The sequence below is a fragment of the Eurytemora carolleeae genome, unplaced genomic scaffold, assembly GCF_000591075.1.
Source record: "Eurytemora carolleeae unplaced genomic scaffold, Eaff_2.0 scaffold59, whole genome shotgun sequence".
Taxonomy (NCBI): domain Eukaryota; kingdom Metazoa; phylum Arthropoda; class Copepoda; order Calanoida; family Temoridae; genus Eurytemora; species Eurytemora carolleeae.
Genome location: NW_019396064.1, coordinates 102,788 through 120,039, shown reverse-complemented (window position 1 = coordinate 120,039; position 17,252 = coordinate 102,788). Strand labels below are relative to the sequence as shown.

Here is a 17,252-nt window from a genome sequence, read left to right as displayed (position 1 = left end):
TTCAATTTCACGAGAAAAAATGGTATTGGATTCATCTCAAGTCAGAACATTTTGTTGTGGATATAAAGATCAAGTTGTTAATCTGAAGAATAATATAATCTTTATTCGATTAAAAGTGTCCATACTGGATATCGAGATTATGGAAATACAACACAAAAGTTCTCAGCTCTGAATAGAGTCTTGTCTGTGAAAAAAATCTGTTTAACACTTCAATAGAAGAATTGTACAATTTGCTTCTTTTTACTAAAGGCTTTCTAAAGAGCTATACAAAGTTGAAATCCAATGACTGTAAGCAGGTCTAAATATAGATTTAGTTTAGTAGACGTAAAATAGGGCATTCAGGCAGTATGCCTGATGACTCAGGCAAAAGGTGCAATATCCCCGCTTTCACCTTAACGTGAGGGGCATGCAATAGAGAAAAGTAAAAGAATTTAACCAATATTTGTTCAGTTACGTCCAAAAAACATTAGGGGGGACACCTGGAATAGGTTGAAATTATTGAATTTGAAAGAAGATTGTTTAAGTTTAAATTAAGAGGATAAAAGTGTGGATTGTATAGTATGGAGACCCAAGAGGCCTGGGGCCCAAGGCTAACCATGTTCAATAAATTGTCCAATATTAGATTCTGCAGCAAAGCATTATAGAAAACACAAACCTTGATTCAACCAAAATTATTTAAATTGTAAATCTCAAAAGAAAAAATATAAAAATTAATGACACGAAACGACCAAAGATCAAAAGCATTGACGAAACCATGAAATGAAAGAAAAAACTGTAAATATCCAAATGGGTAATAAAAGTTCTATCTGTAAGAATGCAAAATGTCAAAGTAAGGAATTATATTTGATGTTTTTTTGACATTCTATGACAGATTAATTATTTTATTAATTTATTAATAAATGAATAATTGACATTAAAAAGTTGATTTCAAAGAAAAATAAAAAAATTTAGAAAAATGAATTTATGATTGTTGGTACCTAAAGAATGAGAAACTAGTTGTAAATGTGCAAAATCTAGATTTTGAAGAGGGCAGGCTTGGGTTACTAATAGTGCGTAAAAGTCGGGATATCAAATAAAAAAAACTAAAGACAGAAAAAAGTTTGAAATATGTCGGTGGAATAGGGTTTAGGGGGGGGGGGCTACATAAGCATAAGAATAAAATGAAGAATAGAGGAAAAAATTGTGATGATTCCATATTAAAAGCAAAAAAACATTTAAAAAAACAAAGGGGGGATGCAAGAAGGAAAGAGGTTAAAATAACACAATAAAGAATAAAACAAAAAGAAAAATATTGAGAAAAGAAACAATCTAGATTATAATAAAAATTAATATTGTTTGTTTCTATAATGTTAACAAAACATAGCCAAGAATATATTTAGGTTTAATCTGTATTTATTGAACTTACCACGTGTATTTTCAACCTTAAGTAGTGTGTAGTGAAATTTAGCTGAGAAGGGGGGGGGGAAGAAAGAAGCCTTATATACTAAGATCTTTATTTACACACTACCTTGGAAACCCAGCTTTGCCTGAAAGATAAACTTTCTAAATTTTAGTAAGTTTCTTTTAGAATATTTTAACCAAGCTAAGATCGTACAATTTCTTCTGAAAATGAATAAATATTGAATATATCTTTTTGGAGAGTTTTATGACAATTGTATAAATATCTGCTACCTTATTCAGTTCTTTCTGTAATTTCGAAATTACTTAAAATTTATATTTACAGAAATAATGTATGGAAATGATTTTTAAAAAAATTATATAAAATATGATTTAATTTCTTCAAAAACCCCTTCTCTTAGACTGCAGCAAATTCCTGTGATTCATGCATATTATATATATATATATATATATATATATGCAAAAAAAATCATTTCTGACACCCCTAGGCTTTGTACGCCAATATAATTCACCAAAACCATACTGCAGTCCTTCAATTATCATACAGGGAAATTTTCATCTTTCTAAACATCCCAACGAATGATTTGACAGGTTCTTTTGCAGACATTAGATATTTCAAACTTTGAATTCTGTTAGATCAAATAATCTGAGTTTGAAATATCAAAAGTTTACAACATCGAGTTCTAAAAATATTGAGGTTTAAATATTTGATTTTGTTCCAAAGACTTGCAATTCCTTTATGAAATTATTTAAAGATTACAAACTAGAAATTCAAAACATCAACCTTTAATTAACATTTGCATATGAATTAAACAAGTTCTAAAGAAATCGCAAACTTCGAAAAAACACAGACTGTCAGTTCTTGATATGCATTTCGATAACAATATTATCATCATTTTTCCTGCCTGAAATAATTAAAAGATAGACAATTAATTCAATTTTTTAATTTTCAATTTAACAAATAACGTAAGAAAATCAATGATGTCTGGGGTTTGACCCAAATGATGCAAATATAAGATAAAAAAATGATTGCTCATTAGGCGTTGGTGATAAAAACTTGCAAGGTGAGATGTAGAAAACCCTTTCACAATAGTAATTAGCCAAATCAATTCTTAGATCGAACACTCGAGAACCAATGTGGGCAATTTTAAATTAATTCCTAAATAAAATGCTTTATCATGAATTCCTTCAGAGTAGGACCATCACGGGACATCGAATAGGAATTTAAGTAAATCCCTAGATCTGCAGAAGATGGAGATTAATGCTTAAAGGGAGTGACCGGCTATGTAAGGCAATTGAACTGAGCATGCAGTGTTGTCGAAAACTTCTTGAGGATTCATTTGAGACATATTTCACTTTTTAAAGATCTGTAAATCCTGAGCTTGAGCGCAAATTCGACGTTCAAAACTCCTGATTTGGGGGTCGATACGCTTTCAGAATTAGCATTTTTTAAATTATTAAATAACGACAACGAAAAATAAAGTAAAAATTATACAGTAATCTAATTAGATGGCTAGGAACATATTTCTCAAAAGAAATTTGTCAATAAATCAATGCTAAAATCGATTATTTCGTTTTCATTATTATATTGAATTTCTAATTTTCTTTGACTTTATTCGCAGATTTCTTCAAATTCTTTAAATGTCGTCTTTTCAATAATAATTATAGAAAATCTGCGAACATCTTTGTGAATAACGAGAAACTAGAATAATGAGATAATAGAAACTAATAATTGAACAAGATTACTTATTTTCGATGATAAGATTAATTTTTCTTTTCTCAAAATGTTCCTAAACATGACGTCTGTAGTTTATTGTAGAATATTTTTACATTTAATGTCGTCGTTAATTAATAATTTAAAAAAAACTAATTCTGAAAGCGTGTCCACCCCAAATCAGGAGTTTGAACGTCGAATTTGCGCTCAAACTCAGGATTTACAGACTTTTAAAAAGTGAAACATGTCTCAAATGAATCCTAAAGAAGTTTTCCACAACACTGCATATACTCAGTTTAACTACCTTACATAGCCGGTCACTCCCTTTAATCCAAAGATTCACAAATCAAAAGTACTCACTTCATTGGTCTCTGGACAGTGACAAACATTTAAATATTCCTAATCAAGTTTTATTTTACAGAAATCAAATATTTCTTGAACTCATGGAAAATGAAACAGTTTCAAGAATTTTCTTTTAAACAATGGTCAGGAACAAGGTTATAATGCAAGGAAAGTTATTTCAGAGGTGTACACATATTTTGTTCTGCAGTGCTGTTGGGCGGTAATGTAACCCCAAGACGGATGTCACAGCCTGACATGGGATCCATCTTTCACATAAAAAAAAAACAATGAAATATTTTGGTCAGAAGGAAACTATTATGTGAATTATCAAATTTCAATGCTTTTATCCTCATCGGATACTAAACGAACACTGATGCATCTATTCTTATTTACAAATTCCGCCCAGAGATAACTGGTTTCAATATATGCGCAGAGTATACGCAACGGAAATTAACTTTCCTTGCATTATAACCTTGGTCTGGAATATTTTTTATCTGGGTTGAAGTTTTAATTGAAAGCTAATTTTCCATAATATGCAAATATTGTTTGACATTGTATTGAAAAAAAAAACAACACATGGCATAATTGCATAATTCATTCCCGGCTAAGAATATATAATATGATATTATTCAACTTTTATGCAATGAATGATTTAGTAAAAATGATTCAGTATTTTTGAATCAATTGTTAGACTTAGATATTTTCTTCGAAAATATATCTAATTAAAATCAGAGATTCAAAAAAAAATTAAATTAACTTTTTTTGTCTGATCATAAAGCTCACAGTTGGCCTAATTAAAGTCTCAATTGCCGTCTTTAAGGTCTTCAAAAACAGCGTTGAATGCTTTATTAATAATCTCTGCAGTAGCGTCCCTGATGTCCCCGAAAAAAACTTGAATCCTTTAATTAACACTAAGCAAAAATTTGTATCCTTGAACAAAAAAATTTAAAACAATTATTTTTGCACATATTTTTGCCGGGTTCCAAAATTTGTTATAGTCTAAGAAAGGCAAATGTTAAAAAAAAACTATTTTGAAATAATTGGCTTTTTTAAATTACTAGGGTTTTAGGGCTTTAGGGCATCTTCTATTTAAATTGTGAACATGTTCTTTTTGTTTACATTTAAAAACAAAGAAGAAAAAAATTTTGTGGATTTTTTAAAAATAATTCGCGGATTTTCAAGAATTTAAATTTGTTTACAAAATTAAAAACCTTTAAAACACTTTTTTTTTTTAATTTTTATCATTCATAAACCTTCTTTGGGATAACGCGAGGTGCCACAAAAATTTGGGCCCGATCGGTTCAGCCGTTTTGACGTTTATTGGATACAAACAGACAAACAGACAAGCCAAATTTATATATGGATGCTAAATTTGGACCTTGAAAAAAAATTAGACAACAAACCAACTTAATGCACATACTAGCTGTGAATACGGATGTGGCAAAGTACTGATCACTTATTGATTGATTTGTTGCTTAGGTTTGGTGATTGATTGATTGATACCGATGCATCTGGTTTGCTCCGACCAGATCAGCTGGAACCAAAATAACGAAGACGACTGCCAGCAAACCACAGTAAGTTATATATATATATATTGATTTGACTAGTTCATTTGTTTCTCTGTCTGTATCCGATAAACGTCAAAACGGCTGAACCGATTAGGCCCAATTTTTCTTGCAACTTACATGACCTTCTGGCCCATGTTATGGAGCGTCAAATATGTATCATTGTATCCGTAAAAAATGTCGTTATTTATAACTTTTGAAAATGCGCCAATTCAAACAGAAATGTAAAATAATGTATAAATTCAAACTCTCGTTGTACAATCTTTTAAATTATGTTCGTCATATTTTTGGCGCTAATAATATAATATCAATATGCTATTACTGTTAAATTTTAAAAAAAAAAGATTTCTAAAAAAGATGTCATAAAAAAGCTTTTAGCATTATTTTAAATTGATCAGCATTTTTTATAAGTTTTACAGGCGGCCAAACAAGAAAATTAACTTTGTATCATTGTAAAAGTTGTTAATAGAAGGAAAATATTACATGTCTGTTACAATACAAATTTTGTTTACAAAAGCTGTCAAAAAATCACAAAAAAAAGAATATATTGTGTAAAAAAAGTTCAAAAGTCTTTCTTTTGTAATCCAATTTAGGGAGTTTTTAACAGAAGTTTAAGTTTTCTTTATGCAGAAAAAAAAAATTATATTCATTTAAAACTACAACTTTAATCTTTTGAGTCGTACTTTTTTTACATATTTATTCTTTTTTAATTAATTTCTTTTATGTTTTACACTTTTTGCAATTGTTTGTACATTAATGGATTAGGATTTAACAAAAATTCACTTTGTATTTTTGTTAAAAAAACTGGAATTAGTTTCTTTTTATTAGTGTTGGCAAAGTGCTGAGAGATATTTTAGTTTGGACACTAAACATATCTCAGAACACTTATAGTGCCTATTTTCTAGCACAAATGGATGCTTACATGATATCCGGAACAAAAGTTCGCATCTTCAAAAGAAACTGAGTATTTGTCACAAAATCAAATTTTCTCATACCTATATATTTGTAACCTGATGTTGTAAACCCTTGTTTTTTAAAACTATTTATTTAAACATAATTCATGGTTTGAAATTTCAGAGGTTTATGACATTGGGCTGCGCTTGCAAAGATAAAGAAAATCAGATCTATCTGTAAGAATATATTTATCGTGATTGAAAACGGAGAGGGAAGGTTAAAATGTGATCTCTTGGTTTAACTGTACGGTCCAATTGTCCTGAAAAGCTGCAACTTTCGAGTTTCGAATACAATTTGAACGAATAAACATGAATAAATCGCTTATAACTTTTAGACTTTTTTTGTCAGCAGATGCGTTTTAAATAAAACAGTTTTAAAATACTCGTCTTCAAAGAAATTGAATTTTATAATTCTTATATATTTGCAACTTATTAGTAAGCGTACTAACCTTAGACATTTCAAACTCAGATTATTCGAATTAATAGAATTCGTGCAGTTGGAAATATCTAAGGTCTACGACATTTGGGTCCAAAAAAAGGCGTCAAACCTTATAGAAATTCAACTTATAGAAACCGCTACGTATAGCAACAAGGGGTATTTTCCGGGAGAACATTTTTTATATTTTTGAGAAATTAAATAATCATCTTTGCAACCCAATGCTGCAAACCTTAAATATTTCAAACTATGAATTCTGTTAGATCAAATAATCTAAGTTTGGAATGTAAAAAGTTTACACCATCAGGTTGCAAAGATAAAGAAATTTTAAAAGTTTGTGGCAAAGACTCAATACTTTTGTTTAGCCTATGTTACTCTCCGGGCACAGTGTAAAGTAGATATAGTTTTCATAAAATCCTTTTATTTAAATGGTAAAACGGAATTTTATGAAATCATATTAGCATTACTGGAGAACTTTTTTATACTTTTAAGATTTTTTTTTTTAAATAAAACTGTAGATAGCATTTTTATTAAATATCTTTTTTAATAGTAACACGCAATTTTATGTATAACCATATAATCATTCATTTTTGTTGTCAGTACATAATAAAATCCATGGGGGACCTTAAACTCAATAGAGAGCAGTACAAATGTACGTATTAAACTATTTGGCTCCTTTAATGTCTAAGGTATTTAAAAAAAATAGTAATTATGATAATGATAATGATAAGCTACAATGTTTTATAAAAACGTTTAATTCTCAAAAATATAAAAAATGGTCTCCCGGAAAATACGCCATGTGGCTATACGTAGCAGTTTCTTTAGGTGGAATTTCTATAAGGTTTGACGCCCCAAAAAAAGATGAGAAAATCCGAGTTTGTGGCAAAGACTCATTTCCTTTATTATTGATAAATTTTAATATAAGAAACCAACAAAACTCACCTAGTCCTGGTTAGTTAGGGCGGGATACGAAATCCAAACTTCATATATTTTCTTCATTTTTATTTTTTTAATCGTTATTTCCGCACTGAAATCTTTATAAGAATCTTTATTAACAATTGGTAGACGCATCACGCAGCTACTGTAGTGAGGGGGGGGAAGGGGGGGGGGGTCATAACTTAAAGTAATCTGGGAAATTTCCACTGAACTTAAGAGGATAAGGAAAACAGATTATTATTCGCGAAAAATATTTTAGGTAAATTCTGAAATTCAAAGTTTGAACTTGATGCTGCACCAAATAACACAAGCGGGGTACACGCAAACGTTTCTTTGATATATATTATAATATATTCTAGAGAGGGTTATTCACAGGGTTACCCACAAAGGATGAGACTTCAGAAACGATTGTACGGAATGTTTTTAGTCCCTTTTCTTGCATTTAGGTTTCCTTGTAGGCCAGAGGCCGAATTTAAAGAATTTGAGCCGCGGCTTAAATTTAAGCCGCGGATCAAATATTGTTTCTTCCACTTAAAATTGTATTGAATTTTTCAAGATTTAATCCGGCGCTCAATCGAAACCGGTTTTGGGGGGATTTGAGACGCGGCTTAAATTCATTAAATTCGGACACAGAACTGAGGCCGAATTTAAAGAATTTGAGCCGCGGTTTAAATTTAAGCCACAACTCAATTGGTTGGTTCCACTTAAATTTGTAAAAATTTCAAGATTTAAGCCTGCGGTCAAATAAAACTGGTTTTTGGGGCAGTTAAGACGTGGCTTAAATTCATTAAATTCAGACACTGGTTTATTTCTGTACTTACTCATTATGTAAACCCTCAAAATACTCAATTGTATGCAGAAACTAAAAATCTAGCTTAAAATCGTCATATTATTAGTTTTTGGTTGACTTTACAGTCTCATCCTTTGTGGGTCACCCTGTATAAAAATAAACCCTCCCCAATATCTTACCCCCCTCTCCTCAACCTAGCAGGTTTGAAAGGTAGATAGCAGCGTGTCGCGGTCAATCTGATATATGAAACCAATGGAACCAATACAACCGGAGAAGTTATTAGACCTGAACGTTATAGTTTTTTAGTGTTAAAACAAAGGTGGTTACGCCAATACACAAACAGTCAAACTCATAATAATATTAATATCATAGTTTTTCCGGCGTTTTTGTGAGTTCAGATATATGGTCTAATCAGTGAAAATGATTTGGTGAGAAAACAAATAGAATTGCAATGTTTAAGTTTAGATTAAAGGTAACTGGTAACGTAAGCAAATCGAGTGTTAAACTATAGTAAATGACAAGTTAGATTGAAATCTTAAATGTTTACAGAAAAAAATGTTATGAATTTCTTAGCTTTTAAGTATTTGAATAAAATTGATCTTCTCATAAAACTTGTGCGTAAAATTAAAACTAGAGAACTAAGAAGTCGCAAAGTCGTGGCGTTGCTTGAATTTTATCTTATCCGTTTGTCTAATATAGTTTGAAAGTGAAATGTTCAATTATCAATGAATGGTTGAGTTTTGAAAATAATCCGAACCATGACGAAACAATTTTTATCTCGAAGGTTAATTATGACGAAAGTAAAAAGAATAATTGTATTTATGGTGACACACCCATGATTCAGTTTCATTGACAGCTCGTCGTACAGAAACATATATAAAGTTAGAAATATGATATGTTAAGAACTTAAGTTAGTGATGCTCATGCAATGTAGAAATTTTAATCAACGTTTCCTGTTAAAGTTTTCCTTGTCCTGGCATATATATATATCTTATGTTTTTAAACTTGTGGAAATCTAATTTGATTTTCTGATATTTTATCAAATATTTGTTTACAATTTGTACGTACTTAATTGATTTCAGGTCGATAATCTCTGCAGTTCTTATTAACATTATATCAAAAAACAATTCGCCATTTTGAAAAGAAGACGACATGAAATTTAATTTCAGCATCTGACGAAGACGATGGATAATCCGAACTTCAAGTCTGAGGATCAGCAACATGGTGGGGCTCATTCTAATGGTCTTAGGTAGGAATTTAAAACGTTTTGTTTATTTATTTGATCAAAAGTGATATTATATAAATAAATCATATTATAGATTTAGAGTATACATTGGCAATATTTAAATAAACCATTGAAATATTTAAAGACAGGATTTGGAAAGATTCAGAAATTTCCCCGAATTAATTTGAAATAAAAATTATTCCAAATAACACTAAAATATTTGGTCCGCCTTGCTAAAAAGTTTTTGGAAAGATTTTTTCCCCTTTTAAAAAAATATTCTAAAAGAATTGAGTCTTTGCCACAAATTCAATTTTTGTAATCTATATATTTTTGCAACCTGATGATATAAATCTCTAATATTTCAAACTTACTTGATCTAATAGCATTCATAGTTTGAAATTTCAAAGGTCTGCAACATTGGGGTGCAGCAGGGAGTAAGGAATAGAAGGGAGATATAACTGACGCGGTTCGCCCTACCATATGATTATACATTCTTTGCATACGGTACTTCATTTGTATAAGAAATATTCAGAATAAGTTATTGTATACACAGTAATTGTACATCAGACAAATATTTCTTATACAAATGGAGTACTCGTCTGCAAAGCTTGCATTATCATATGGTAGGGCGAACCGCGTCAGTTATATCTCCCTTCTATTTCTTACTCCCTGGGTTGCAGCGATATTGAAATTAGAAAATCAGAGTTTGTGGCAAAAACTCAATTCCTTTGTTTCAGCAAAACCGGAAACCAATTAATATTAAGTGCTATAATGTTCTCATAAAGTGCTAATTAAACATTATAACTCGATAATTACTTTAAAGCAAGGCTATAAGGCAATATACTATGATGTAAGCATGAATAATAAAGTACAAGACATACTAAATATTATTACAGAATATGGTTTTCATCAATTTGGCTCTGATGTAAAAAGAAATCTTTGCCACAGGAACTGAGTCTATGCCACAAAGTCATGATATTTTTAGTTGCGAAGAAATAGGTATCATTAGAGTTAGTGGCAAAGACTCAATTCCCGTATGAGATATTTTAATTTCAAATGAATAAATTGATTCAGTTTGAAGGTTGGTTTGCATAGATTGCAGATAAACCTGAACCTCTTGAACAAATATTTACAATAGTTCTGAGTTCTGAGGTTCAATATCGTCAACTTATTCGGTCTGAATCCAACCTCGGTTCCATGGGGTTTAATACATCCATTAAAAGTGACTGTTCTTGAAATAATAAAGTTAATGGTTGACAAGGGTATTTACAAATGTGACATGGTTGTTTGTGCACTGTAATCTTGCCAGGCTACATGTGTTCCATAAAGAAAGTCTACTCCGCAATCGGTAGACCAGACTGGGGAGTACGACTGAATGCATATACAGTACATGTTGCACTGGCTCGGATCATGCAACTGGTTTAAATATGAATCTGAATGAAATGCAAGTCGTCTTTGTAATATGTGGTTATAGATCCACGCTATATCAAAAGAACTAAAGTTAAGTTTAACTTAACTCTATTTGTAGAGTGGAATTATGGCATGTGACCATGTGAGATTCACACTTTATGCAGCAATAGAAAAGGAAGTAAATGAAAGAAATCATATTTTTTCAAGACAAAAAAAGCCGGCAAAATTATCCGTTAAATCGATGAAGGTTTAAAGGGTACCATTGTCAATCGGGCGTAAACTTGAAATTCCGCCGACAGTCCCTTTGAGAGTGGAAATTACGTGTATGGAGTATAGTTATGGTAGGTCTACTTCATGCAACAGAATATTCTGATGAACTATAGTCTGAAGGTCTAATTTAATTGTACCAATTATTTAAATTGTGTAAGTTCACAAAAAAAATTAAAGGACCTTTTAAATGATGGTAAGTGGGCTGGGGTCCATCACCACTTTTGTTTGTTTACCAAATAAAAGATAACAGCTATAGAACGCTTAAACTTCTTTGATTTTTCAATTCCAAGAATCACATTTATTTGAGTTGTACTCTGACGTATCCAAGATTTACTAGTTTAAACCAACCCAATTAATATTTTCTGTTAGATTTGACTAGAATATATCTGGAAAAAGTGCAGAAGATCTGGAAATTTTCAGATTTAGGACTTTATTCTACATTCTTTCACTCGGCAGTGTTTCTATAATCTTCCAAGAATATACATATTGATACACAAATTATACAACATAATATTAATGATAAAAAAGCCCTAACACATTTTTACATTTATAGAAAACCAAGTTAAAGTTCACTGCTCTGCTAGTGAAAATTGAAATATGTAAACAGTTAGTTTCTATGTTTATGGTTATCTTTGAATTGATGAAACCAAGATTTATTTTTTATCCTTTACTGAATTGTACCAAAATCATTTCTTTTTACAATTTCTAAAAGAGATATATACAATTCGGCCGGGAAACGTGAACATCCAAGGCCGGTTACCCACAAATATTGAGACTGTAAAGACGACCCCAAACTCTCAAATACGATGACTTTAATTTAGTATAATAGGTCTATAGTCGGAATACCAGCACGACATGCTTTATTCCCATAACGAGTGTTTTACTGCCCTCTAACGGCCTCTAGTTCATATAATATCCTTTCAGGGTTTAAGTTTAAATTTACGAATTTAGTCTATTTTTGAAAGTTTTGTATTTCGTATCTAAAGGATCCTTTCATATACCCGAAGATAGATGTTTTCTGTTTGGTCGTGTACTCCAGTCGTACACAATGGAACCTGTTGTATACATTTTCAGATTCAAGCCTTTAATAGATCTCTGTACTCTCTTATATCTGGAGTATCCTTCCTTGGGATTTGTCTGCTAAAAATGTTCATGGTTAGGTATGGGATCCCTGTATTTTGTTGATAAAAAATGAACTACCGTAAATGAAAGCTGATTTTACCCGGAAAGAAGAATTTCTAAGATGTCGTCTTAGATTTGATAAATCCTCGAATTTTCTCTGGGAAAAGTGCAATTTGGTTATAAAAAAGTGCAGCAGTGTACATTCTAAGAAGTACACAACTTTTCATCTAGCAATGAGTTTCTTTAATTATTTTTCTTGAAACAATGTGATCTGGTTTCTGAGAAATATGTAAATATGTAAAACAAGCAAAATCATTAACATTATCTGATCTCTATCTACAGGGTGTCCCAAAAAACATGGGAATTCAGTGACGAATTCGATATCGTCTTTGTTATAATTAGCATTGTGTTACCTAATTTCAAAAGCCATAATATTATTATGTCTGCTAGAGTTTATTTTATGAAAAGGGTAAAAAGACTGTAAAGATGTGTCTATAATGTCTCCGCAAGATGAACAGTGAAGACGGACAAGTTTACTCTGTTTGTATACTGTAATTTTCTAATTTACTAAGTACAACCGTATGCAGTCAAAACATAATCAAACAAAATGTGAACATAGCAGACGAAACTCTTACAGATTAAAGCTTTCTCAGTAGGCATCACTATGCTAAATCAAAGAATTATTTAAAAAGACGATATCGAATTCGTCACTGAATTCCCATGTTTATTGGGACACCCTGTATCTAAAACCAAGAACTGAATAAAAATAAATTTTGTCCATCATTTTATGCCTGAAAACGTGAATGCAAACCTTTTTTCTAAAGTCTCCTACATAAAACAGTTATGGATTAAGACACATTTTCAGAATTTTCTATATTTGCTGTCAATTTACAAACCAAATACTCTTTTGATTTTTAATATCACTCCTCTTACTCTCCTCAACTAATCTATTCTTCACACTACAGCAGTGGATTCTTTTCACCAAACTACGCTCCTAACTGTATTAAAAGATTGTTGTGATTTATGTATATGTAGTTTTTAATATTTGAAAGTTTAATGTGTGCTGCACAGTGCAAAGGTAGAAATGCACAGTTAATTAGATATAGGAGTTAAAAAGTTAAAATGGAAATATCATGCATTTTATTTGGATTTAAAAAAAGTTTATTTAAGTAAAACATTTAAAAAAAATTGTTTTCTTGAATGTGTTTATTTGTTTATCCAAAATGAATGTGAATTTAGGACTGAAAAGAATGGATAGGAAAGAATAAAAAGAAAGAATTTGTTCAACTGATGTCACCAAATTTCTAAAAATAATAAGAAGATAAAAGGTTATTTCAAAATATATTGCAAATATTTCAATTGCATTTAACTTGTAAAAACCCGATTTCTTAACCGTTAAAGATTTTAAAAAACGTTAATATTGTAAAGGACCGTCAACGGTAGCGCCGTTAACGATTTCTTATATTGTTAACAAAATGTCTTAATCATAAACGAAAATTATCAGTGCTTCGTTAAAGACAAGCGCCGTAATTATGGTTGTTGACAATTTTCCGTTAGCTCCATTAATAAAATTTAAAACGTTATCTAACGATAATTAAAAAAAAAACGGTAAATATCTTTAACAAACGGACGTGCCGTTCTCAAATTTAAATTAACGGCTACTTTAAATTTTACTTATTTTACGGTTGGAACTAACCGTTATTGGAACTAACCCTTATTGGATCGGCTAGAAAAAGTTGGAATGAGCCCAGCCCTAGTTGCCGTATGGCTTGTGGTTGCTGTATGTGTTGTGGTTTCTGTAGATGTTGTAGTTGTGTAAATGTTGTGGTTGTTGTATGATGTTATGGTTAATATTTTATTTTCTTGGGTTGTTGTTGTTTTTTGTTGTCAACACTATTTGTCAACAGACAATTATTTGTTTAGAAGGTTTGGCTAAAATATTAATAGGAGATCAAGGTCCTCTTGGAACCTGGTTCTAATCAGGAGACTGGAGGATATATAAACCCTCAGTAGAGAATACACCGACAATAAACCAACATCTATAGTTAAACACAAAAACTAAAATATCTTTGCAACCCAATGTCGTAAACCTTAAATATTTCAAACTATGAATTCTGATGGATCAAATATTCTAAGTTTTAAAATATCAAAGGTTTATATCATTAGGTTGCAAAGATATAGGGATTTTAAAATTGTAGTTTGTTTGGTATTAAAAATCTCTCTTTAAGGTTTAAAGACCTTGACTAAATCTTGTTCCCAAATAGGCTTTGAATTTGGTCCAAAAGAGTGTACAGTAGCATTTTTAAAATTTAAAGACCCAATTTAATAAATAGCCAATTTACAACCCCAAAACCTTTTAAAATTAGGTTTAGTTCTGTTTTATATTTTTATTTCTAATTCTAGCTCTAGTTTTAGTTTTATTTTTAGTTCTAGTTCTAGTTCTAGTTCTAGTTCTAGTTCTAGTTCTAGTTCTAGTTCTAGTTCTAGTTCTAGTTCTAGTTCTAGTTCTAGTTCTAGTTCTAGTTCTAGTCCTAGTCCTAGTCCTAGTTTTAGTCCTAGTTTTAGTTCTAGTTCTAGTTCTATTTCAAAATGTATTAAAAATTCCTCTTTTCTAAGTATGTTTCATTAAATTTTTACTGTTAAAAAGTAAAAAAACTTAAATTTTCTGCAAAATTAAATTAAATTTTTATTTAAAAAATAGTCATTTTTCATATGTTTTTTATTTTACAGTTTTATTAGAACCTTTCTTTCAATACCTGCATTTCATTAATTTGAACCTTTCTTTCAATACCTGCATTTCATAAATTAGAACCTTTCTTTCAATACCTGCATTTCATTAATTAGAACCTTTCTTTCAATACCTGCATTTCATTAATTCTCATAGTTAAGCAAATATTATTGTCTAAGTTGTTAGATTCCAGGTTTAGATCATCATGAAATTCAAGGTCATCAGAAGATCTCTTTGATCATGGAATCCTCATATTTTCATTTCATTTCATTTTAGAATTTCGACCCATTTGTATGGCTGAGGCCTCCAATTAAAAAAAAGGTTTTAAACCGATTTCCGATGACGATAATTTCTTTCTAACATTGAACCTGAGGCTTTACAGTATTGGATTAACTGTTAATAAAAAAGTTCTCATTATATCCATTTGATTGAAAATTGAATACAAAATATTGGAAACTTTAAACTAATATAGCGTCATGTTTTTCTAATCTTAGACCTAATAGTTCTCGAATCTTTCCAAGCATTCAGAGCTGAAAACTTTAGAATGGTGGATATCAGGATTAATGCTTAATCCACTCTTTTTCTTAATATCCAGATTAAATATGGCTTGTTTTCCTCATGAATTTAATCTCCAGAAAAGTCAACAGATCCGGACTAAGGATATCACATTCTAAAGTTTTCAGCTCAGGGCACATAAATTCAGCCAGCTGGTAAAAAGTCACATTGATTTTCAAGACTGAATCAACTTTGAAGTGTCGAAACAAGCATTGGGCTTTGATTATACCGTTCTAACTCAGTTAGGCTTTGCACATAGCCCTTTAACACTAGCTTGTAAGCTTTGGTTTTTAGGAAGTAATTTATAGATTTTTGCCTGAGAGCTTGAGACCTATAAATCATAGTGCAGGAACTGTAAGCGTAACTTCAAGTCACCCTCCATCCAAAGATCGCATTCCCCGATTTACACCGGTATTCTTAAATCCTTTATCTGATCAATAATAGGGAAGATAATGTCGGCTTTCTAGGTGTAAATGCTTTCCTGTAGAGAAATCACAATTGAAAATAATAATTTTTGGAATTTATAAACATTTATGTCTAGATCCATTTTAATCATTCCAAGCTTTTACGGGCATTGTCATCTTTTCATGTAGGATCACTTAAAATTACACTAACAGTTCCTTTTCTGGGGATGAATCAATTCATTAGCATTTATTCTAACATTTATTCTGAACACTGAAGAATATTATTTTACGTTTTCATTTACAGAATTAATTATCATCTAAAATTTTTTTTTTCATTGTCATCTTTGAAAGGTCTAATTGGAATAGATGCACCATAATAAAACCCTATTCTAGACATTTATTCCGAATACTGGAGAATATTATTTTACGTTTTCATTTACAGAATTAATTATCATCTAAAAATATTTTTTTTTCATTGTCATCTTTGAAAGGTCTAATTGGAATAGATGCACCATAATAAAACCCTATTCTAGACATTTATTCCGAATACTGGAGAATATTATTTTACGTTTTCATTTACAGAATTAATTATCATCTAAAAATATTTTTTTTTCATTGTCATCTTTGAAAGGTCTAATTGGAATAGATGCACCATAATAAAACCCTATTCTAGACATTTATTCCGAACACTGGAGAATATTATTTTACGTTTTCATTTACAGAATTAATTATCATCTAAAAATATTTTTTTTTCATTGTCATCTTTGAAAGGTCTAATTGGAATAGATGCACCATAATAAAACCCTATTCTAGATATTAATTAAGAAAATATTTACCAGAATTTTGTAAGAAGCCTAAAAATATAATTCGGAGTCGAGTTTCATAGAAAAAAATCTTTTTATTGATGTTTTGAAAAAAGGTTGAATCAAAAAGCAGGTTTTAGAACACAATTAAATCCTTAAATAGTTGTATTTTACTTAAAGGGACTGTAAAGGAAAAGTGAAAAGAGGTATAGGCTGAAACCTAAGCATATTAGGAATTGATTTGACACAGTTTTATATCAATTTCTCGAGACAAGAACATCAGATAGAACTCTCATGGGTCTCGATCAACTCCTAAAATGTTTAGGTTTCAGCTTTTAATTTTTCCTTCACATCCCTTTAAATAATTGTTTAAATTTATTTACTTGCAGAATATTTTATTATTTAATTTAGCCGAAACAACACAAATCGTAAATGGAAAATTTAAATTCATGTATTTTACTTCCGATTTTAACGCAAAAAATCCATTGTATTTTTCTGTTGTTGTACTTGGCTTTATACCAGGAATACTAATCAGCTAATACTGAAAGGGTTCTCACATAAGTGTAATATGTATGACTAACTGGATTGCCCGGCGCTGCCC

General features: G+C 30.5%; 1 protein-coding gene across 2 annotated transcripts in view; it reads left to right on the top strand.

Annotated features, from left to right (window-relative positions):
* LOC111709329 (sodium/hydrogen exchanger 9B1) overlaps positions 1-17,252 on the top strand; it is a 48,143-nt gene that overhangs the window by 14,713 nt on the left and 16,178 nt on the right. For both annotated transcript variants that reach the window (XM_023482974.1, XM_023482981.1), the window contains exons 2-3: positions 4,934-5,028; positions 9,304-9,383. In XM_023482974.1, the coding sequence (XP_023338742.1) occupies positions 4,960-5,028; positions 9,304-9,383 (149 nt within the window). In that variant the 5' untranslated portion in view covers positions 4,934-4,959. The remainder of the gene's footprint in view (positions 1-4,933; positions 5,029-9,303; positions 9,384-17,252) is intronic.